This window comes from Molothrus aeneus, chromosome 18 (genome assembly GCF_037042795.1).
Source record: "Molothrus aeneus isolate 106 chromosome 18, BPBGC_Maene_1.0, whole genome shotgun sequence".
NCBI lineage: Eukaryota > Metazoa > Chordata > Aves > Passeriformes > Icteridae > Molothrus > Molothrus aeneus.
The window spans coordinates 10,207,620-10,231,770 of NC_089663.1; the positions used below are offsets into that span (position 1 = coordinate 10,207,620).

At 50.1% G+C, this 24,151-nt stretch overlaps 1 protein-coding gene across 1 annotated transcript in view; it reads left to right on the forward strand.

Moving 5' to 3' along the window:
* Nucleotides 1-23,916, forward strand: part of CORO1C (coronin 1C) — a 39,962-nt gene extending 16,046 nt beyond the window's left edge. Inside the window, exons 2-11 of the mRNA XM_066561907.1 lie at nucleotides 636-835; nucleotides 10,663-10,785; nucleotides 16,201-16,330; nucleotides 17,073-17,254; nucleotides 17,762-17,881; nucleotides 18,707-18,811; nucleotides 19,673-19,818; nucleotides 20,300-20,357; nucleotides 20,441-20,686; nucleotides 21,387-23,916. Coding sequence (XP_066418004.1) covers nucleotides 641-835; nucleotides 10,663-10,785; nucleotides 16,201-16,330; nucleotides 17,073-17,254; nucleotides 17,762-17,881; nucleotides 18,707-18,811; nucleotides 19,673-19,818; nucleotides 20,300-20,357; nucleotides 20,441-20,686; nucleotides 21,387-21,506 — 1,425 coding nt within the window. The 5' untranslated portion in view covers nucleotides 636-640 and the 3' untranslated portion in view covers nucleotides 21,507-23,916. The remainder of the gene's footprint in view (nucleotides 1-635; nucleotides 836-10,662; nucleotides 10,786-16,200; nucleotides 16,331-17,072; nucleotides 17,255-17,761; nucleotides 17,882-18,706; nucleotides 18,812-19,672; nucleotides 19,819-20,299; nucleotides 20,358-20,440; nucleotides 20,687-21,386) is intronic.
* Nucleotides 23,917-24,151: the final 235 nt, after the last annotated feature.

Here is a 24,151-nt window from a genome sequence, read left to right on the forward strand (position 1 = left end):
GGTGCAAAACAACCTTCAATTTTAGTTAATAAAAGAAGGAAAAGGCAAAGCTGGCTGAGAATTTGGCAGGTCTTAAGGTGGAGGTGTCCAAGGCCAGGTTGGATGGGGCTTGGAACAACCTGGGATGGTGGAGAGTGTCCCTGCCCATGGCAGGGGGTGGAATGGGATAAATTTTAGGGTCTTTGGTGCCAAGAGGACAGTGCCAGACTCTTTCAAGCAGTGCCCAACAACAGAATGAGGAGCAATGGCCATAAACTAAACCATGTGGAATTCCACCTCAACATGAGGAAGAACCTCTTCCCATGGAGGGTGGCCGAGCACTGGAACTGCCCAGGGAGGGTGTGGAGTCTCCCTGTCTGGAGAAATCCCAAACCCACCTGGATGCATTCCTGTGTCACCTGCTCTGGGTGACCCTGCTGTGGCAGGGGGAATCTCCAGAGATCCCTTCCCACCCCAACCAATCTGGGATTCTCCCAACCCAAACCATCCCACGAACAGCGAGCGAATCTCTGTTTCCGCATCGCCAAAAGCGCGGCCGCGGAGCTGCTGAGAACATCTAGCGCTGATCCCTGTCCAGGAATCTCCTGGACAAGCAGGACATCCCTTTCCCTGGAACTGACCCTCTCCTTTTGCAGACACCATGAGGCGGGTGGTACGACAGAGCAAATTCCGGCACGTCTTTGGCCAGGCGGTGAAGAACGACCAGTGCTACGACGACATCCGCGTGTCCCGCGTCACCTGGGACAGCTCCTTCTGCGCCGTCAACCCCCGCTTCGTGGCCATCATCGTGGATGCCAGCGGCGGGGGAGCCTTCCTGGTGCTGCCTCTGCACAAGGTAAGAGCTGCTGGAATGTTTCTGGAGTTCCCTGCTTGGCTGTGCTGTCACCCCAGCGTTTCTTTGGGGATAATGAAGGCTGTGGTGACAGTGGGTGCTCAGTGGTGCCATGTATGAATGTGTTTAATGTCTGTAATCAGTCTGATGCTTTCTGTACGTTAAACACAACAAACAAGCTGTTTGCTTGACTCATCTGAGCTGATTCTGGCAGAACTTTCCACGTAGAATCGTGTTTTAGAAGCCTTTTTATGATCAAGTCTGGTTTTTCTACTGTCAGGGATTCAGCTTTTTTTTGAACCACCTGAATCAAATGGCTCCTTACAGATTTAAACCAGGAACCACCTGAGCCCACCTGCTCCTTGCAGAGTTGAAGCAGGAACCACCTGAGCCCAGCTTCTCCTTGAGACTTAAACCAGGAACTATCTGAATCCAGCTGCTCCTTGCTGAATTCATTCAGGAACTATCTGAGCCCAACTACTCCTTGCAGATTTAATTCAGGAATACACCTGAGCCAAATTGCTCCTTGCAGCCCCACATTGGAGGGATGCAAAGGAATGACCTGGTTCCAAGAAGGGCATTCCTGTTGCCCCTGGTCCTGCATGGAAAAGTCACATCCATCCTCTAGAGGAGATTCTTCTCATCTCTTTCTGTAATGCTTAACCAGCAAATTCTTGTGATCAAAAGACTTTTTTTGCAACATCCTTTTCTCTGTGACACTCAAACTCCTCTCTTAAGCCTGTGGTTAAGTTGTCCTCAGTCTGTCATCAGTTCCCAGCTCCACTTCCAGATCTGCCCTGTGGAACACAGAATTAGTGCCCAGGATCGAGCACAACTTCCCTCCCGGCCAGGGCAGAGCGGAGGCAGCGACGTCTCCATCGCGTTCAGCAAAGCCAAACCCCAACCTCCCAAAATAGCTCAGTTTGCTGCTCTGATGAGCAGCCCTTCCCTGCTTAGGGCTCATCCTCAGGCCACGTGTCCTCCTCCTGCCTGGACCACGCGTGGTGACACTTGGTGGCACTGCCCTGGATTAGGAATTCCTGGTTCGGCTGCATCACAGCACAGATGTTGACAGCTGGGGATGTGCATCCCTCTTTTCCTCTCTGAAATCCCAATGTTTGGAGCACAAATCTGATGAGGGAGACTGGGGGCTCAGCCTGGAAGAAAGGAGGCTCAGGGGGGACCCTCTGGTTCTCCACAACTCCCTGACAGGAGGGGGTCAGGCTCTGATCCCAGGGATCAGGGACAGATCCAGAGGGAACGGCCTCAAGCTGTGCAAAGGGAGGTTTAGATTGGATATTGTGGAAAATTTCTTCATGGAAAGGGTTGTCAGGCACTGGAACAGGCTGCCCTGAGCAGTGATGGAGTCCCCATCCCTGGAGAGATTTAAAAGCTGTGTGGATGTGGCACTTGGGGACACGATGGCCTTGGCAGTGCTGGGGGAACAGTTGGACTCAGTGGTCTCAGAGGGCTTTTCCAACATTAATGATTCCATGATTCTGTGTTTTCCCAGTCCCTGGCAGAAATTCCTGTTATTTCTGAGTGTCCTTTTGCATTTTTAAGTGCCATCTTTGGCGTTATGTTCTCATCCATTCTGTTCTTCCTCCCACCCTCTTATTTATCACTGCCTTGGTGCCCTCAGCTCCATTCCTGCCTTCCACAGGCATTAATATCCACATCTGAGGAGGTTCCATGGGAAGCTGGAGGAGCTGTGGCCCTCACCCCCAGCCTGACACGTTCTTTTGCAATGCAGTGCTTTGCTGGCTCTGCTCTAACCAGTTCCTGTGTTCCGCATTTATTTTTATAGCCTGGGCTGATGAAATTGTTCCTTTAGTTCCTTCAACACCCTAAATAACATTTGGATTTCTCTTTGAGCCTGTTTAGCACAGATACTTATTAAGCTCCCCGCAGCAAAATCTTTGTTGTTATAGTCAAAAAAAAAAAAAAGGCAATTTTAAACCATGGGATTGGGCCGATTTTAAAATTGAGCCATAAAAATACACTTGCTGCATTTCTGCAGGGGAAAAGTCCCATAACGACATCGTGGCTGCTCAAACCCAGCGCTTTGCGGCTCACTGGGAATTACCTGGGACGTGGCTGACCCTTGGTGCAGGGTGAGCACAGAAAAGGGGCGATTTTACTCCTTTTAATGTGCTTTCCTTGCCAATTCTCAGTGACATTACAGGGTGTTGTTACGGCCGGGGTTTGTCGCTGCCGGGCTGGTGGCTCCCAGCTCCCTGCCGGCGCTGAGCGGGAGCTCCGGGGATGTTTTTGGGGCGGGATGAGCCCCCCGGGACCCCGCTCCCCGCTCCATGTGCTCGGGAGGGGCGGGGGGGGCGGACACCGGCGGGAGGGAGGCCCCGCCCCTCGCCGCAAGCCCCGCCCCTCCGCGCGCGCGCACCCGCGCTCGCCGCAGCGGCACTGCAGCGGCCGCGGCTTTTTACCTTATATGGTCATGGCAGCGCTCGCGGCCGCCGCGCTGATTGGCGGGGGCGGGGGCGCGGCGCGGCAAGTGCGCGGGAATTAACCCGTGTGCGCGGGAATGGATTAACCCTTGTGTACGGGAGATTAACCCGTGTGTGCGCGGGAATTAACCCGTGTGTGTGTGCGCGGGAATTAACCCGTGTGCGCGGGAATGGATTAACCCTTGTGTGTGTGCGCGGGAATTAACCCGTGTGTGTGTGCGGGAATGGATTAACTCTTGTGTGTATGTGCGCGGGAATGGATTAACCCTTGTGTGTGCGCGGGAATTAACCCGTGTGTGCGCGGGAATGGATTAACCCGTGTGTGCGGGAGTGGATTAACCCGTGTGTGCGGGGATTCATTAACCCGTGTGCGCGGGAATGGATTAACCCTTGTGTGCGGGAGTGGATTAATCCGTGTGTCTGTGTGCGGGAATGGATTAACCCGTGTGTGTGCGGGAATGGATTAACCCGTGTGTGCGGGGATTCATTAACCCGTGTGCGCGGGAATGGATTAACCCGTGGGCGCGGGATTTAACCCGTGTGCGCGCGGGAATTCATTAACCCGAGTGCGCGGGAATTCATTAACCCGAGTGCGCGCGGGGATTCATTAACCCGTTTGCGGGAATTAACGCGTCTGTGTGCGCCAATTCACCCCTGTCACCCACGTCCCCGCCGCGTCCCCAGCTCCCCCGTGCTGCCGAGGGTCTCTCCGTCCCCCCGCGCCAATGGGGGACGCAGGGGCTGCATCCTCTTTCCTCCCTGCATCCTCTTTCCATCCCCGCAGCTCCCGGAGCAGCCGCAGCCGGCGTGGCCGAGCCGGCTTTGCTGCCTGTGGAAATGCTTTGTCTGAACTTCCTGTTTTCTTGCACGCACATGTGCAGGGGCTTTGCCAGGAACTCGCCATTCCCATGCTCCGGCAGGAGCTGCTGAGCATCAGACAATCTGATTCCCACAGGTTGCTCGGTCTGGGGGGGTTGGCCTCTGTTGGAATGAGCCACATAGTTTGGAAAAGCTGTAATTCCTCCCGGTCAGGGTTGTGGAGGTGATAAGAGCCAGAGTAATCAACGTTAATTCTGCTCACCAGGGAAGGAGCTGGAAACTTCACTGCTTGTTCTGGGCTCTGGTTGTAGAGTTAGTTTTCTCTGACGCTTATCCCAGGGAAAGCTCTGGGTACACAGGGAAGGTACCAGATAAAAATTCTCTGGGTTTCCTGGCATGTTGGGCAGGATGACTTGGAAACACCTGGGTTCAGGGGTTGGTTCTGATGCCGGCTGTGTGCTCCAGCAGAACTGGAGAAAAATTTCTTTTTTCCCCTCCTCAAAAACTCTTTGCAGTTTTTATCTGCACAGAAAAACCTGCTGCAAATGTTCCTTTTTGTTTGAGTTCATGCAGAAAGATCCATTCAGCCACGAGTTGTGTTACATAAGGCCTTTACCAGAGGTTTATTCAGTCCCTTTTGGATATAGCTTTTATTAGATTTTTCCATTTTCCTGATCCCTTCCTGCACCCCCTTCACAGCAGGATCTGGGATCAGATGGTGCCCTCAGAGGCAATTAGCATGTGGGTGGGGGCGTGCACACCTCGGGAATGATCTTCTCCAAGGAATATGTTGTTCTGCAAGTGACAGGCCTTGGTGTTCATCCATGGCATATGAGAGCTGTTAAGCAGCTCTTCCCAATTCCTTTTCCACCAGGAAGGATTTTGGGGAAAGAAAATCATCCTTTTCTGAACTGTGTGTAGAATAAAATCAGGAGGTTTTTGCTGTGATGGGTTTATTGAGCCTTTCCTGCCATTTTAGGGGGAGTGTGATGGATTTTGTCCTTTTATTTCACCTTGGATTTTTCTCTGTAAAAAGAAGTTTATATTTATCACTGTCAGCTTGATTCCAATGGATCATCAGGTTCTAATGCAGTAGGGAAGAGAGGGCAGCAGAGGGGCTAATGGATCTCATTCCTCCAGGGAAAAAAAGCAGCAAATTCCACCCCTGTCTTACAGCCAGAGGTTTGCACAAATATCTCTGCAATTTTAAGGTTTTGTCCAATAATAAAAATGGAAGTTTTACATGGTGGAGCTCTGGATTATCTGTTCCCAGCTCGTGGAGATGATCCCTGTGGATCCCTGTGGATCCTTGCCCAGCAACTCTGCTCTCTCTGGCTGGATGCTCATCCTCTAAACAGCAGCAGGATTTTTCCACTTTATCCAGAGCCCTCAGCTTCTGGGAATACCCATTGGCTTTCCTGCAGTTGGGAAGGAGCAGGAGGATGAACTGCTTTGGAAATCATATTTTAGAGAGGGGGAAAAAAGCACTGACTCTGTCTCTTTTTAATTGTAATGTCATTTGTGGGACAGATATCCATGGGAATGCTGGAGCTGTGCTGCACTCCCAGCTCCTAGAGATGGGATTTTGCAGGTTGGGTTGGTTGTGAGGGCTGTTTGTGTTGGGTTTTTTGGGTTTTTTTTTAACTATTTAAAGCCAGCATGTGTCCATTCTGTGTCAGCCTGGGATAGAATCACAGAATCATGGAATCCTTGAGGTTGGAAAAGCCCTCCAAGCTCATCAAGCCCCACCTTTGAGCAAGTGAACCACATCACAAAGTGCCCCAACTGCTTGTGTTTTAACATTTCCAGGGATGGTGGCTCTCCCACTTCCCTGGGGAGCCTCTTCCATGCTTGCCCACCCTTCCAGTGTGGAAATTTTCCCCAACATCCAATGTCACAGCCCTGCAGCTGCCAAAGTGACAACAGGAGCACTGCTGGGGGATTCTTGGAGAGCACAGTGGCCTCTTATTGCCTGACTTTCCAGTGGATCTCTAGGGAATAACACTTGCTAATCTTCCAGATTAGTTCAGGATGCCAGGACTGGGCTGGGAGGTGGCTGATGGCTGCTGGGCATGGGCAGGAATTTCCATTTTAGCCCAGTTCTCTCCCAGTTGCCTCCTCCAGGCCCAGCTGCTGCAGCCAGAGATGGAGGCTCAGTGCTCAGAAGTTCCCTGGATGAAATTCAGGAGTTTTTTTTTTGAGGAAAATCCACAATCTAAAGAAAAGAGGAGCATTTTCTCTAGCAGACAAAAGGTGCAGTTGGTTGGGGTTTCAAACTTTGCAGTTGTGACCTGATTTCCTTCCTCAAACTTGTGCAGGGTGAGGGGGGGGGAGCTGCTTTGGCTTGTGCAACTCGATGCCACTTCCCTAATTGAAATGGAGATTTCAAGGAGCACAGCCATGGGCTGGGGAAGCAGCTGTTCTCCCTGATATTTTTACCATAATCCATGAGCTGTTTCCTGCCACCAAATGCCCTTTTCTGGCAGAGAAACGATCACAAGACACTCAAATTAATTCAAAAAACTCCCACTTTTAGGAACAGTTTTCTTATGTTGCTTATCCATCCCTTTTGGATTTAATCATATTTTTTTCTTCTCATCTCTCACTTTTTTTCTGGTCTGGGTTTAATATTTCTGATGATTTAACTTCTTTTTTTTTTGATCTGGAATACATGAAATACATTAAAATTTAATTTTAATAACTAAAATTTATTTAATAAGGCAAAATTTTCCCCTTGCTGAAACACCTGCATATTGAGTGTGTATTCAGACAACACCAACTTTATAAAAAAATCCTCAAATTCCAGCATTTTATAAAATACAACTCCAGATTTCAAAAGTTATCAGGGATAACTTTTGTTGTCAAACCACAACCCCAGTGGATTATGAGAAGGATTGAATTTCTTGAAGTTAATTTTAATCTGTGTATCAGCACTTGAGATTTATTTTAAATCCTCTCCTAATTATAAGATTACATTTTCCAAATAAATAAATAAATAAATCCCCAAACCTGGGAGCATTAGGGTAGCATGGAAACACACCCAGCTGCCAAACCTCGTGGTGTCCTGCTTGCAGAGGAATTGTGTTGAAAACCATGGGATGGTGATTTTGCAGCCTGGTGGGTTTTTTATAACCCTACTGAGCTTTCCCTTTTGGCAAATCCCTTAAAACACTGATTTTTCTGAGCATGGTGCAATGCTGGGAATTGGGGCTCCCTCCTCCAGGGGGCTGAATCTGATGGAGGAATCTCCGGGAGGAGGAACCTGCTGGATGGAATTGGCCAAAGCGATGCTGAGAGGTGGTAAAACCACAGCCCTGAGTCCCAAGCTGCTCATGGCTCGCTCTGAGGGGTCAGTCCTGGGGGGTGCTGTCCTGTGCTGTCCTGTGCTGTCCCCTGAGGGGGTGGCAGGGTCCCTGCTGGAGGTGCTGGTGACGAGAGGCGGATGCGGCGCCGAGCTCTCGGGTGCTCAGGAAGACACCGTGGTTTCCTCTGCCCTGCAGAGACCGTTTGGTGCCTCTGACCACAAGGCAGGAGCTTCTCTCCAAGGGCTGGGGCTCGTGCTCGCCCTGCTGGGGCCTCCTGCAGCACTTTGATGTCCTTATTTAGTCTCGTTTTGATCTTTGCTGCTCATTTTTGTGCATCTCCAGAGGCGGCCAAGGAAGGGCCGGACGTGGCACTGTGGGTGACAAGGTGGGGATTGCTCACAGGTTGGATGATCTGGGGGGTCTTTCCAACCTGAATGATTCTGGGATTATTCCCAACCTGAATGATGCTGGGATTATTTCCAACCTGAATGATTCTGGGATTATTCCCAGCCTGAATGATGCTGGGATTATTCCCAACCTGAATGATTCTGGGATTATTCCCAGCCTGAATGATTCTGGGATTCCTGGTGAGCAGCAGAGTCTCTCCTTTCATGCCCAAGTGAAGATGTTGATGCCCCTGGGCTCTTTATCTCCCTGGGATTGTCTTCCTCTGCCAGATCCCAGGGAGCTGCTGTGTGGGACATCTCCTGCTCTGCTTTGTCCTCTCTTCCTTGGTTTGATAATTCTTTGTGCATAAACAAGCTTGAGGTTGCTGCCTCTCCCCCACTGCTGCTAAATAACATCTCCTTTCCCTGTTTTCCCTGTCTGTTCCCTGTTGGAAACAGCGTTTGGTGTCACTCTCCTGGTGCAGGCAGGGACAGAGGGTGTCTGTAGGTGATGCACAGGGAATTCTGTCCCTCTGCCCTGCTCAGGTGAGACCCCACCTGCAGCAGCTTTGGAGTCCCGGAACGGGAAGGATGTGAAACTCTTGGAAAGAGTCCAGAGGAGGCCATGGAGATGCTCTGAGCCAGGCTGGGGGAGCTGGGGGTGTTCACCTGGAGAAGAGAAGGCTCCAGGGACACCTCAGAGCCCTTTCCAGTGCCTAAAGGGGCTCCAGGAGAGCTGGAGGAGGACTTGGGATAAAGGATGGAGTGACAGGACATGGGGGAATGGCTTTAAGATAAAAGAGGGTAGATTTAGATGGGATTCTGGGAAGAAATTCCTGACTATGAAGGTGGTGAGGCCCTGGCTCAGATTCCCCAGAGAAACTGTGACTGCCCCTGGATCCCTGGCAGTGCCCAAGGCCAGGTTGGATGGGGCTTGGAGCAGCCTGGGATGGTGGAAGGTGTCCCATGCCAGGGACTGGATGATATTTGAGGTGCTTCCAGCCCAACCCCTTCCATGATTCTGGAAGCTCTGCTCCTTATGGAAGAGCAGGATCCTGGTTTAAGAGCCAAGCTCCATCACAGGTGGTGGGAAGCAGCTCCTGGGTGTCCCTGCTGTCACAGGCTCTTGGCTGCTCCTGCTCAGGCTGTGCAGGTTCATTGTGATCAAAACTGAAAGGTGAAGTTTGGGGTTTAAATTGCTGAATTTTTTTTTTTTTTTTTTGCCTCTCCTCAGTAATAAATGACTGTAAAAGCCCAAAACTGACCTGACAAGTGCTTGTGCAGCCTGGAAATAGTTACCAGGAGCTCCTCCTGGAGTATCCCACTGATTCCTGCCAGGGAGCCAGAACAGGCAGTCCCTGACATTTTGCATTATTATTCCTATTTTTCCTTTTTGGTTCAGGCCTGTATTTGTCTGTGGCCTGTCATGTTCCTTCTGCAGTTCATGTGCTCTGCATGGTTCTCCTTTTAATTGGGTAAATTAAAATGGATGAATTCTACATGGCAGTTGGGTGTATTAATTTTTTAAATCCTATTTCACATTATGGCATCCAAGAGGGATTACACAGGCTTTAATTTTTGAATGGCAGGTTTATGGCTTTTCATCTACAGCTCTTCCCCTTTTAATAATTCCAAAAGCAGCTGAATCACTGAGTCTTTTTTTACTTTTGAAGCCTAAATTTGGCCTTTTAGGAGCTAGTGGGATTTTTTGGGGTCAATATCTTGTTTTGCTGTTTGTGGAGGGCTCCAGGTCAGTCATCCTCTAAAGCCAATGTCCAGCATTATTCTGGTTATCAGCCTTGAATAGGAGCAGCCTCCCACATGAAGCAGGGTGGGAGGCATAAATTAAGGAATGTCACCTCCAAGGTTGGGGAATGTTCCCATCCAATGGCACAAGTGAAATTCCAACCATTTCTTCTGCATGTTTAAACACAAAAGAAGACGACCCCATCCCAGACCTCTCCCTGCTGTGTCTCTTCTCCCATCACTCATCATGAAAAGGTCATTCCCTGGAAACAAAACCCCATGGAGCAGGACCAGGGCTGTGGCTGTGGAAGTGGAGGAGTTTCCTCCTCACCCTGCCGTTGCTGCTGTGCATCTTCAGTATTGTAAATATTGCTTCCCTTGTGGCCAAGAGAGAGAAGGATGATGAGAGTGATTTTCCTTTTCCTTCTTTGTGGCATCAGGTGCTTCAGGGCTCCTCAGCAAAATGTAGGTCCAGGGGCAGAATTGGTGTTTCAGCATCACTGGATTTGTGCCAGTTCAGGTTTAAGTGGCTCATGAGCTCATTTTCTTGGGAATGTTATCCCTGTAGGGAGCTTGGCATTGGTGGCCTCGGTCCTCTGGCCATGGAGAGGCAGATGTGGCTGCCACAGTCCATTTTGGCAGCTTTTATTCTTCAAAACAATATTTTCCTCTGCTCAACTGCATCCTAAAATCATCCCATCCAAGCAAGATCCTTCTGTTTTAAGAAACCAAGCAGACCTGGTCAATTCAGTGACCAGCAATGCCCTCTGATGACATTTTTAGCTTGGTTGTCTTCAGCCATCTCCATTGGGAAGCAGATGAAACCAGAGCTTTGCTCTTCCCAGAAAGTTGGGGTGGAAAAAGGGATGGTGTGGCAGCAGGTGCTGAGATTTGGGATCACAGCCCTGCTGTGCTGGATCTCTGAACCCTTTCTTGTGCTCCGTGGGGAGTCTCCAGCTCATTGATGCTGGAGAGGAGCTGCTGGTCTGTTCCTCTGCTGGCCCGTGAGTTCAAATCTCATGGAACTGTGGATATGAAAAAGCAAACAGAGGGTTGGGGAGCACCTTCCTTCAGGATATCACAGCTCTCTTTCTTCTTCTTCCCTCCAGACAGGCAGGATTGACAAGTCCTACCCCACAGTGTGTGGCCACACGGGGCCGGTGCTGGACATCGATTGGTGTCCCCACAATGACCAGGTCATCGCCAGCGGCTCCGAGGACTGCACTGTCATGGTGAGTGTCCCTTCTGGGGTGGGCTTTGCTCCTGCTGCAGCTCCTGCTCCTAAGGACACTGGAATTCCTGGAGGTGTCTCCAGGAACCTTCTGTTCCAAGGTGAGGTGAGGGCAGAGTCGTCGTGGAAGGGTTTGGGTTGGAAGGACCTTAAAGCTCATCCCATTCCAACCCCTGCCATGGAGCAACCATCCATAGACCAGGTTGCTCCAAGCCCTGTCCAACCTGGCCTTGGACACATCCAACCTGTGCCAGGGCCTCACCACTCTCACAGGGAAGATTTTTTTTCCATTTTTCCTTCCCCTGGGCATTTGTTTGCTGTTTGGGAAGAGGAATGAGAGTGCCAGTCTGTGGTGAGGTGTTCTGATTTGCTGAGCTTTGAGAAGACCGGTGGTTCTTTACCTCAAATGTCCCAATGGATGTAGAGGTGTGTGCTGGGAGAAGGAAGGGATTGGAAGGGAATGAGCCCAGCTCATTGGTAGGAGCAGGGCATGGATGTGAGGAGCCCAGTGATCCAGGGTTGGAAGGTTCCAAGATTCCTTCAACCCTTGATTTAAGAAAGTGAAATTTTTCCTGTATCTCCAAGTTTTGAGCAGGTGTCAAAAGGTCTTTTTTTAATAAATAAATTTTAAAAAAATAATTTCACAAATTCTGCACCTGCCAACCTTGGATTGAGACCTGTTTTAAGTCCGGGATGGCCCAGCCGGGCTCGCTCCGTGACGGATGTGGAATCCCACGTATGCAAACACAGCAGAATAAGTGAAAGAAAATCCTTGGAAGATGAAATAATGCCAAATAACTCCAGGGATCTTTGGCCATATTTAGAAATGCTGTAGGCTGAATGTTATATTGAAATCTTATTATAGATCATGTCAGATAAATTCCTTTGCTTCTGTTCATCGTTAAAATGTTTGGGAGGGGATTCATCCCAAGAGGCTTTTCCTGGGACAGCTCTTGCCTGTGATCTCTCAGTCTTGGAAGCTGAAACATGTTAACAAAATGGGCTATATTTAATATTAAACAAAACAACAACTTCTATGTTAGCAACTCTCACTACTGGGCTGGAACTGAGCTTTGGAAGGATGCAGGAATGTTTCTCCAAGCAGAATGCAGAAGGGCTGCACATTGGGAATGTTTCTGAAATGTGAGCATCAGTGAAGGGCCAGAGCTGCCTCCTTGGAGGCAAAATAAGTCTGTAATCCAAGTGCAATGAGAAATATGTTGGGAGGCTCCAGAGGGACTGAACTGTGGAGAAAAACTGACAGAGTTCAGTTACAAGTTGTCCAAGTGGACAAGCTCTCTCCCTCACACCATCCTGATGGGGACACAAACTGCAGGAATCTGCACCTCCTGCTGGTCTCTGGGGCTTCTCCACACATCCCAAGGTGGGGATGAGCTTCCCATCAGTCCCTGGAGGCAGGAACCTGTGGGAAGGAGGGTGGAGCTCTCTGGGGATTTTGTGTTTGATGTGACCTGTCTGGAGTGGAAGGGGAAATAGGTGAGTCCTTGCTGCACTCCCAGGATCAGGGATGTGCAGGGCTTGGGAGATGCTGGAGGTTTGCAGTGGGGAGATGATGGATCCCAAGTCATTCAGGACAGCTGGGAACTGCACTGGTGTGTGAAGAGCACCCCTGGCTTGGACTCTTGGGAGTGAGCTAATGAACTTTCCCAATTTTAATCGCTTTTCTGGCCTGGCATGGACACTTCAGTGTCCTTTTTTCCTGGAGAAAGGGTTTGGGTTCTGATTCCTGAGCAGAATAAACCCAGGGAGCTTTACAGGACACGTGGCTGCTCACGGGCTCTGAGCTCTGCCGGGGGGAGACACAGAAAGTGACGTGGGGGATTCTGTGCAATTCCAGCTGCTGGAGAAAAGAATTTGTTCTTAAAGACCATCTGTGCCCTGGCACTCAGGGATTTGGGATCTCACCCTCTGCCATAAGAAATCTCAGCTACATCAGCCAGACGTGTGTTGAGGGAGAGAGTGTGGATTTGGGATGGTATTGAGGGGGAGAATGTGGATTTGGGATGGTGTGAGGGAGAGAGTGTGGATTTGGGATGGTATTGAGGGGAAGAATGTGGATTTGGGATGGTGTGAGGGAGAGAGTGTGGATTTGGGATGGTATTGAGGGGAAGAATGTGGATTTGGGATGGTGTGAGGGAGAGAGTGTGGATTTAGGATGGTATTGAGGGGGAGAATGTGGATTTGGGATGGTGTGAGGGAGAGAGTGTGGATTTAGGATGGTATTGAGGGGGAGAATGTGGATTTGGGATGGTATTGAGGGGGAGAATGTGGATTTGGGATGGTATTGAGGGGGAGAATGTGGAATTGGGAGGATTTGAGGGAAGGAACATAGATTTGGGGCTGTGTGAGGGAGACAGCATGGATTGGGATGGTGTTGAGGGATAGAATATGGATTTGGGATGGTGTTGAGGGATAGAACACAGATTTAGGATGGTATTAAGGGAGAGAACATGGATTTGAGGTGCAAACCACTGTCTCCAGGTGGACAGGGCTGGTTCCCTGCAGCCCTAACTCTGCAGCCCCCCTGTGGCACAAGGAAGCTTCACTTGGCCCTATCCAAAGCCAGAAACCTTTCCCTCTAAAGAAATTCCTAGATTTTTACAAAAGCTGTCCATAAACCTTGAACAGGTTTGGTGTTGGGAATACCAGACAGCATTGGAGAAGGGACTGGGAAAGAGAGGACCTGACATCCCTCTCCAAAGGCTTCCTTGCAAATACCTTCTGTGGCCTCTTCCCTTGGAGGAATTGTTTCCTTGTGCCAGCAAATGAGGAATTACTTAAATATTCCTGCTTGATGTTGTGCTGAATGGCTTTGATGTACTGCAGGCTTTTTGTTCAGCTGGAAAATGTTTTCGTGGATAAAGATTTCTAGATGGTATCGAGGCCCTTGCTCAGATATGGAAAATTTTCTTCATCAGAAGGTGGATTTTAAGGAATTTGTGTGGAAAGGCCAGAGCAGAGCTCATGTGATGGAGAAAATTCCTTTAAAAATCAAAGAGAGCCCTGGCAGTGACCTGAGCCACCAACCAGGACAGGGAGAATGAGAAGGTCTCACCCTGCAGAAATGATGCACCAAGAGCCTCTTCCTGCAGGGCCATGGATAAATCCAGGCCTCAAATTCAGTTCCTTCCTTATTTAAAGTGATAAAAATTGGTATGTGTGATGCAGGAAGCAATGTTTTTTATAGACATGGATTTAATCTTCTTTTCAACTTGTGCAGAGCCAGAGGAGGCTGGTTTTGCTTCTCTTTAAAGGGGGTGAAAGAAAAGTTTGCTTTGTTTTCTTTCTCACGTGCTGTTTGTGCAAAACCTCCCCCTCCTGCCCTTCCTGCAGCCCCAAACCTCTCCCTCAGCTGTGCCACCACTCCACTTCCTCCTGCACAAACAAACAGCCTTGATAACATCAAACCCCCCAAAAAACACTTAGACACCCACGGGAAGGAGAGCTGACAAACCCTTCCTAAAGCCCAGGCAACCCTGCAGCAATTTAAGGTTTCCTTGGAGTCATCCAGAGTCCTCCCCCTCGGCAGGGTAAGTTCTGCATCCAAAATTCTGTAATTTCCCTGTGAACCTGATTTGATCCCAGGCTGAGGCCAGACCCCCACCCTGTGCAGGAACGAGGGGCTGGGCCAGCTGGGACCATGCCCTGACCTTCCACATTTGTTTTTTTATTCTTTTTGGGAAGAGCAGGCAGGATTGTTGGGTCAGTAGTCTGAAATCTGCCCAGGATTGCAGCGCTCTGCAGCTGCTCCCAGCTACCAGGGCTTTACCTGACAGAAAATTCCATTTGTCCTCCAGAGGCTTTTTTAAAAAACCCTTTTTAAAAAAATAAAAACCCACTGGGATTTTGCCTCCCTTTCCATTCCCACCCCCTGCACTTGCTGTCTTATGTTTAAATTTGATCCTGGAGTTTTCTGGCTCCTTTGCACTTGCTCAGAGGGATCTCAGGATCCTTCCTGGCTGAGATGGTGCAGAACAGAACTGAGTCCTCCCCCTTGGCAGGGTAAGTCCTGCATCCAAAGTTCTGTAATTTCCCAGTGAACCTGGTTTGATCCTGGCCCTGCACAGACAATCCCAACAATCCCACCCTGTGCCTGAGAGCCTTGTCCAAAGGCTCTGGAGCTCTGGCAGCCTTGGGGCTGTGACCATTTTCACCCCTTGCAGTGGAATCCTCTCCTGGGGAAGTGTTCCCGTTGTGGTCATTCCTCCTGGGAGCCTGAGGGTGCTGGGAAGGATGGCACTGGGAGCTGTGTCCAAGAAAAACTAAATCAATTTTGGGTTATTTAGAGGTGAGCTGGTACCTACTGAGAATCTCAGCATCTTGCTGGGTTTTTTTTCCAGAGCCAGTCATTCCTTCGAGAAGGGAAAAAATGGGATTAGCACAGAAATCCACGTGTCCATCTCAGTCTGCCTCACTTCCTAAATCCACTCCCTCACATCCCACAGCTTGCTGGGCATCGTGGGCAGGGGCTGGCCAGCCCCATTCTCCCAGCTCCAGGAAAAGCAAACAATGGGAAGCAAAGCAAACATGCTCTAATGCTGCCACCTACCTACAGCAGCTCCAACTGCTCCCCGAGGAGCTCTCCCTGAATTCCATGGCATTTTTTAATACGCTCTATGTAGGTCAAATTCAACGCCAAGATGATTGTCCAGTGCTGAATTGCAGGAATAGTTTTGGTGGGGCTGATCCTGCCCTGGGGCTTTGGGGTGATGGGTTTGTCTGTCCCACCCCTGGTCGCTGCCAGCTGCAAAAGCCACCCCCCTCCTGCTGGAATTCCAGTGCTCTGGCATCCTTGGGGGGCTGTTCCTCCTCCTGGTGGCCCTTCCCTGAGGAAGTTTGCAACAGAAGGGTTGTGTAACCAGGCAAGAAGTGAACAGGCAGTGCTGATTTGGGCTGCTCTGGCTTCTTCTTTCCTGATTAAATGGGATCAGGAAGAATCTTGAATCTAACAGGAAAATGAATTACTGGTGTTCCTAAAGTAATCAAAAGTAGGCAGTGGGAGAGCTGCAGCATCATCCCTGTGAGGGACAGGCATAGTTTGGAAAGACAGCAGCTTGTTCCCATGGAATTGGAGCTGCAGGGGAGATTTTCCTGACTCCCTGGGGAGCAGGAGCAGAGTGGGTCTGTGCACGTGGAAATACAGGGCTTGCACCGTGAGGAGCTGTGGGTTTGTGCTGGTACATGAGTGAGGAAGGATGTTCCTCATGGATCAGCCAAGGGTTCATTGACAGCTGGGAGTGATTCCCTCCCTGATTCCCTCCCTGATTCCCTCCCTGTTTACACAAGAGGTGACAGCTCTGGCGGCTGCGGGACGCGGGAAGCAGCCAAGCCATGTGCTCTCCAGAGGGGCTGCCCTTGCCTGAGCAGCTTTCCTTTGCTTTCCTGTCCCTCCCAGGTGTGGCAGATACCCGAGAACGGGCTCACCCTGTCCCTGACAGAGCCCGTGGTGGTCCTAGAAGGGCATTCCAAGAGAGTTGGCATCGTGGCCTGGCACCCGACGGCGCGGAACGTGCTCCTCAGCGCAGGTAGGAGCACAGGAATGGGCAACAGCTCCTCTCCCTGCCTTCCTTCCTCTCCAGCTTTTCCTTCTTCCCTCTCCCAGCTGCTCAGATCCCTGGGAATCACAAGACCTGTGGCAGTAGCTGGGAACACTGGGACACGTGGCTCACAGCCCCCTCTGTATCTCAGCCTTTTTCATCCTCAGTTTACAGGGATAAGCACCAAGGAATTGTCTGGAATTGGAGTATGAAAGTTGTTCCAGACTTTATTTGATCTGCAAGAACAATTGACATCTGCATTCCCTACATACCTGTTCTCATATACTTTTAGAACAGGCCCAAGTGTTTCTCTTTTCTTTTGATTCCCTGCAAAGTATCCCAGAGTCCAGCTGTTCCTCCCACAAGCTCTCATGGTCAGCATTTTCCAAATTGTCTCCTTGGCTGGTACAGTCCATGGTATGAGATTCCTTTGACCACTAAAAATCAGTCACATAATTATGGAAATAAATTGGATAATTCATTATCCATTGGTACCATCTGAGACTTCCATCGGTTGGGTCCCAAGGAAAGAATTGAGTCCTTTCAGCTGGGATTCTTGGATCAGCTGGGTGTTTTCCATTGCTAAAAATCCCTCCTGAGCTCCCAGTCTGCATTTTGGTTTCCCCAAAAAAACCTTCGGAGCTGCAGGGGGTTTATCCCTTGTTCCACACCTCTGGCTTTGCCCCTGTGTCCCCCAGTTCTGTGACTGGAGCTGTTATTTCCATTTTAGGCTGTGACAATGCCATCATCATCTGGAATGTGGGAACAGGAGAAGCCCTCATCAACCTGGATGACATGCACGTGGATATGATCTACAACGTGAGCTGGAATCGCAACGGCAGCCTCATCTGCACAGCTTCCAAAGACAAAAAAGTCCGAGTTATTGACCCCAGGAAACAAGAAATTGTTGCTGTAAGTTTGCTTAATCATTAAAGAGACAACTGGATTCACTCCAGCAGGGAGTGAAGAAAATATGGCAGAAATATGTGGGTTTTACACACCACGTTCAGTCGCTTTCTTCAGAAATTACAGGAGGAATAGTAGGAGTTGGAGGATTTGTCTGGGTTTATTGGGATTAGTGTTTGAACTGGGATTTTAGGGCTCAGTTTTAAACCTGCAGGAGTGTAATTCCACATCTAATCCTTTTGTATAATTACAGTTCCAGAGTTGTGCATGCAAAGCAGAGCTTTAGTTGTAGCTTGCAAAGAGGTTTTCCTTCAGCCTTGCAAGAGGCCGATTGGCAAAGCTGGAATGAGCCAGGAATGTCCCCTTCTCCCGTGGCTCAGTGTTTGGGCTCTTCCCTCAGGCAGCAGGGGAGGAGGAGAGCTGGATGTTGGAGGAGCAGTGTGTCCAGAGAGGAGCCACCACTCCAAGGGTTTTTCTGTTCACTGCTGATCCTGACCTGCTCCTCTCTTCCAGGAGAAGGAGAAAACCCACGAGGGAGCCCGGCCCATGCGAGCCATTTTCCTGGCAGACGGGAACATCTTCACCACCGGCTTCAGCCGCATGAGCGAGCGGCAGCTGGCCCTGTGGAACCCGGTACGAGCCCAGCCCGGAGCCCTGGGCTCCTCACATCCCTGCCCTGCTCCTACCAACCCAGCCCTGCAGCCATGGAATCGTGGGATGGGTTGGGTTGGATGGGGCATTAAAGCAAACCCCGTTCCAATCCATGGGCAGGGACACCTTCCATGAGCCCAGCCCCATCCAAACTGGCCTTGGGATGGAGCAGCCACAGCTTCTCTGGGGCCTTCTTCTTCAGGGCTTCACCACCCTCAAAGGGAAGAATTCCTTCCTAAATTCATAGTTTATATACTTGAGGTTATTCCCACTCCATCTGCTGCCTGCTCCTGCTTCCATGATTTTGGCTGTGTGGTCACTCAGTGAAGGAACTGAGCAGGAGCTGCAGGTTGGAAGTGCCTGGGAAGATGCACAGGGAGCAGAGGGGCTGTGGGAAGGTCACTTCTCTCTGTGCATTGTGGAGAGCAGGCCAGCAGCAATCCCAGGAGGGTTCAGGGTGGAAGGGACCACCTGGATTGTGTCCAGGTGGCTTCTGAGTGTCCCCAGGGAAGGAGGCTCTGTCCCATCTCCCATCCTACTGACACTAACTCACTGTGTCACATATTTCCCTTGACTTGGTGAATTTTCCTGGCTCCTGTTTTTATTTAATTTAGTGATTAAAATGCCCTTGGGGAATGAATCAGTTCATGAACATTCCCAGCATTTGTTGTAACACACGGATCCTTCTGGGTGGTGCAGACACCGCTGGGAGCTCACTGCCTGCAGAGTGTTAATAATTTAGACCCTCCCTCTATGAACAGAAGCTTTTCCAGTCTTTATTAACATTCCTGGCATTTTTATTTCCAGAAAAACATGGAGGAGCCAATAGCCCTTCACGAGATGGACACCAGCAACGGGGTCCTGCTGCCCTTCTACGACCCAGACACCAACATCATTTACCTGTGTGGGAAGGTAAGGAGAGGCTTTGGAGGCACATGGAGGGAGTGGGGCCTGTGAAATGTTCCCCAAAATATCAGTGCTGCAGTGAATGTGGAGCTGCAGAGAGACCAGGCTGCTCTGGAATGGGTTTGATCCTCACTGCAGAACCTGGGAAGGACCTGGATGTTTCTTGGAGATGGATTAGGTAAAGCTGCTCCTAATGCAACAAGTCCCACACTGTTGCCTAAACATTTCTTGCTGCTGTTGAACTGGATGATTTTACACTGGTATGGGCGGAAGGTGCATTTTGGGTGTTGTCCTTGGAGATGCTGGAGCATGTGGTGACTCTTTGTAATTTTATGGGGTTAAAGAATAGAAAACTGGAATTAGGTGCTCCTTTCTAAAAGCAATTTGTAGGAATTTGGTGCCCACATGTGATGGACTCCTACAAATAAGAGCCCAAGCCAAGATGAGCAAGGAATTACAAAGGAAGATCCATACAAGTACGTTCATAAATCCCATCTTTGTAGCAGCTGATGAGGAACACTTGGTTTCCATCTGCCAACCCTCCTGCAGTTTCAGAGACAGCAGTGTGGTGGAGTTGCTTGGAATTAAGGATAAACTGGTTTCTAGCCTTTCTGCCTGATTGTGGCAGGAGGTTTTTCCACAAGAAGTGGGGAAGAGGCCACTCCCAGCCTGGAAGCAGAGCTCAATCCCTGTCCCACAGTGTTTGGAACAGGACTTGGAGGAATTGTTCAGTTGATGGACTCAGATCGTGGAGGGCTTCAAAAACAGCTGTGAGCCGTCCATGGCAGCATTCCTGGAAGGAAATGGGAGCAGCAGTGTGGGCACAGGGAACACAGGTGCTGCAGCTTCTCCTGGGGTTCCTTGCAGGGTGACAGCAGCATCCGCTACTTCGAGATCACGGATGAGTCCCCGTACGTTCACTACCTCAACACCTTCAGCAGCAAAGAGCCGCAGAGGGGCATGGGGTTCATGCCAAAGAGGGGCCTTGATGTCAACAAGTGTGAGATTGCCAGGTGAGGAGAGCTCATCCCAGGGCTGGGAGCTGGGGCTGGGGATTTCAGGAGTGGTTAAAGCAGCAGAGCAATGAGCAGAGGGGAGCCATGGTTCAGAAAACCTGGGAAGGGCAGGAGACATCTCAGGATGTCACTGTAGTGGCTCCAGGAGGGAACATCACTGCTGGCTGGGAACATGAGCCATTTCTTCTCCCAGGAAACAAGTGATAGGACAAAGGGAAATGTCCTCAAATATTAGGAACAATTTCTTCATGGAAAGCAGGGTCAGGCATTGGAAGAGGCGGCCCAGGGCAGGGGTGGGGTCCCCATCCAGGAGGGATTTAACAGCACTATGGGATGTGGGTTATGGTGGCCTTGGCAGTGCTGGGAGAATGGTTGGACTTGATGGTCCCAGGGATTTCTGTGGTTCCTTGGGGTTGCTCCTTTCCCATCTCCATCTCCCTGATCCTCACTCCCTGTCTCACCTCTCCTTTTCCACCAGGTTCTTCAAGCTCCACGAGAGGAAGTGTGAGCCCATCATCATGACGGTTCCCCGCAAGGTGAGCACTGCCCTGGGGCCAGGCTTTGGAGCGAGCTCCTGCCTCCCAGAGCTCCTGACTGATCCATGTCTCCTGCCTTGCAGTCTGACCTCTTCCAGGATGACCTGTACCCAGACACAGCCGGCCCAGAAGCAGCTCTGGAAGCAGAGGAGTGGTTTGAGGGGAAGAACGCTGATCCGCTCCTCATCTCCTTGAAGCACGGGTACATTCCAGGCAAAAACAGGGATCTCAAGGTGGTCAAGAAGAACATACTGGACAACAAACCTGCTGGGAACAAGAAGAGTGATCTCATAAACGCTCCAAAGAAAGCAGCGGATGCCTCAAACTCCGTGAGTAAACTCCAGGAATTGTGGGGGTGATGGCCTCAGGTGGGAATGCCAGGGTGGGACCAGTGACAGGACCTGAGGGCATGGCTGGAGCTCTGCCAGGGGAAGGTTAGGTTGGATATCAGAGGGTGCTGAGGCACTGACCAGGCTCCCCATGAGATGTCACAGCCCCAAGGCTGCCAGAGCTCCAGGAGCATTTGGAGGGGACAGCCTGGGATTGTTGGGGTGTCCTGGGCAGGGCCAGGAGTTGGACTCGTTGATCCCTGTGGGTCCTTGCCAACTTGGGATATTCCATGATTCTGTGACTCTAATGCTTCTGTAGATATGGAAGATTACTTGAAATTGCTTTTTCTAAATCACAGAACCACTAAATGTTTGAAAAGAATTTCAAGATGCCCCAGTCCAACCCTAACTCAAGATCCCCCAGTCCAATCCTAACTCAAGATCCCCAAGTCCAACCCTAACCCAGCACCAGCACCTTGTTCACCACTAATCCCTGTCCTTTGGGACAGAGAGGAAAGTATGGCTTGAAGAGCAGGTACTGCTCCTGGATGGGGGCTGCTGGAGATGCTGCTCCATGCCCTGAGCATCCCAACTGCTCCAGAGTCTGTCACACCCTCATCCCTCCAACAATCCCACTGGGAGGAGCCCTTTCCTTGGAGAACCCCAGAGCTCTCCCAACTCATCCCTTCTGATCTTCCAGCAAAACGACGCCAAATTGGACGAGATTTTGAAGGAGCTGAAATCCATCAAGGACACGATCTCCAGCCAGGACGAGCGCATCTCCAAGCTGGAGCAGCAGATGGCCAAGATCGCGGACTGACGGGGCCCCAGCCCAGGCACATCCCAGCTCCCAGTTCAGCCAGCAGCAGCCTGCAGCATTCCAGTACGAGCTTTCCTGTTCTCCTAAATCCACGTCAAGAGAGCCGATGATTTCAAGCCAAGCTTTTTAGTGAAAGATCTTTTTCGTTTCCCAATGTTCCGATGAATTTCTGTGACTGTGTCAAAAACAAGAAGTGCTACTTTTACAGGGTTTTTTTGGGGGTTTTTTTCCCAGATGTTATTATGAATCCTTGAAAAACGAAACCATTCTTGACTTCCAATGTTATGCCCAAATATCTTTTTCTAGATTTAGGGACCAACGCCACATTGTTCTTAAACTTTTTTTTTTTTAGAGTTGCCAAAAAATAGAAAAAAAAATCGCTTTTATTTTTCTTATTTGCCACTTTTGCAGTATTTGTGTTTCCATTCCAAGGGACAGGGGGTGTGGGGGGGTGTTTACACTGTGCAGAGAACAAAGCTGAAGCTATTTTGTATAAATCCTCCATTTGGAACAATCAGGTGGGTTCCCTTCCTTTCTCTTCCCTGTGGAATCCCCTTGGAGATGGGATCAGCTGCCTTTCCTGCTCCACAACATGTCCCCACCCCTGCTGGCTGACAGAAAAATACAAATATATCATTCTGAATGAGGGGATTTATTTCCTACTGAAGTTTTAAGCCAGCACCATGTTCCCATTTTCCTACAATCCCAAGGTTTGTTTCCATGACCAAACTCACCCGTTTTACTTGCTCATTTTTATTTCCATTTCAAGGTAGAAGTGACTTCCATGCAGGAATGTTTTTATCCATGGAGCATGGAGTTCCAGGTGAGCTGTGGGATGCCAGCACTCATTGCTGTAAATCCTTGTTCTTGCCCCCCAACACTCCTGAGCTCATGGATTTTAAGGAGCTTTTGGAATCCATCAGCCCTTCCCACCAGTGCTGATAATAGGAATTTTCTGTGCTTCCAAAGCAGCATTAGCAGCAGAAAAGTGATTTTTCCATGATAATTCTCCACAAACAAAATGCCTCTGTTGTTACTTTTTTATCATTTGTTTTCTCCTGTCCATCATTCCCATTCCTGCCTCCCACCCTTCCATGCAGGAAAGGATTTGTTCCCAGATCAGATCTAACCCCAAACCCCCCCTCTGCACTCCCAACCCTTCAGAGCAGAAGGGACTGGGAGGGTGGATTTGATCCCACTTTGGAGAGCTGGTTTCTCACACAGCTCCTTTGGGATCCTGCAGGGAGAGGCCCTGTGAGTGCTCTAGGCTGGCGAGCTCCTCCTGGAATCCCATGGAAGCTCAGCTCAGCAAAGCTGTGCTCAGGCAGGCTCTGCCCTGTGGAGGAGCTGTCAGGGATGATGGGGCAGGCTGGCTCCCTGCTCCCAGGCTGTGTCCTTGTGCTGGGAATGGGATCCAGGACACCCCACAGAGCTGTGCCAAGCAGGATTGGTGCTGCCATTCCTGGCACAGCCCATCCCTGCAGTGCCAGGGAGTGCTGATAACCCATCCTGAATCCAAAGGTGGGCAGAGACCATCAGGTGTCTGAGAGCTCTGGATCCTTATCCCAGCTGGACTCTGTCCCTGTGGCAGCTCCGTGTGCTCCCACCCGGAGCATCCCAGTGGACACGAGTCCCTCATCCAGGCTGAAGTGATTGATTTTTTTTTTATTTTCCATTAGTTTAGCTAGGAATTCTCTGATTTTCCATTTTTCCCAGTGTTTGCATGTTCAGAATTCCAGGTTAAGGATTCCCTGTTGTGGAGGGATGTGTGTGTGGAGGCAGAATCGGCCGTAGAGGGGACGTAGCTGGAGAGGCACGAGGACGGGATGGAGGAGACAGAGGATGTGGTGGGATTGCAGAGCAGGAAAGCTTCAGAAAAGTGGGATTTCTGTGTTTTAGGGACAAGTGGCATCCCCTGCCCTGTGCCCGTGGATCCACAATCCGGCTGCTCCAGGTTCTTTGGCTGTTTGGTGACGTTTCTGTATTGCAGTAAATGCCTGAGATGTGTATTTTTATGGATTTTTTTTTTTTTCTTTTGGATCCCAAACCCGAAGGTTGTTCTCCCCACAGTGGTGATTTCTGTGTTGATTTGTACGTGTGACTTCAGGGTTGTGTGCTCGGGGACCTCGGGTTTGTTCCTAACATTGGAGGGAAATCAGTTTTGGGAGCCGCTGGATTGAGGTGCCCGGGGGTGGGGGTGTGGGAGATTTTAGTTCCTAGCCTGTATTTTATTTAAATGAACTGATGCCTCGCCAGGCTCAACCGGAGTCAGTGCCTGAAGCTTTTTGTAGCCGTGATATCCCGGGAGAGAACCAGCCCAGTCCGGAAAGACGCGCTCTTATAGAGCGGCCAGAGTATCTGTCCAAATATTTGCTTCCATTTTCAAAAGATAAAAGTCATTGATTATAAACTGCCTCTGCTTGGCTTTTCCTTTGGCTCTCGGCATTCCAGGTGTGATTGATAACTGGGATATGGAATGATGGACGCTTCAGTGGGGGGCTGTGGATAAAGGGGTCCTTAAGGACCTTCTGCTCTTGTCCCAGGAGAGCCAGGGCCCATTCCTGGTGTCACACATGGAATCCTCCTGGTGATTCCTAGTGATGAGCCCAAGAGCTTGGCTGGATGTGGGATGTGATGGGATCTCG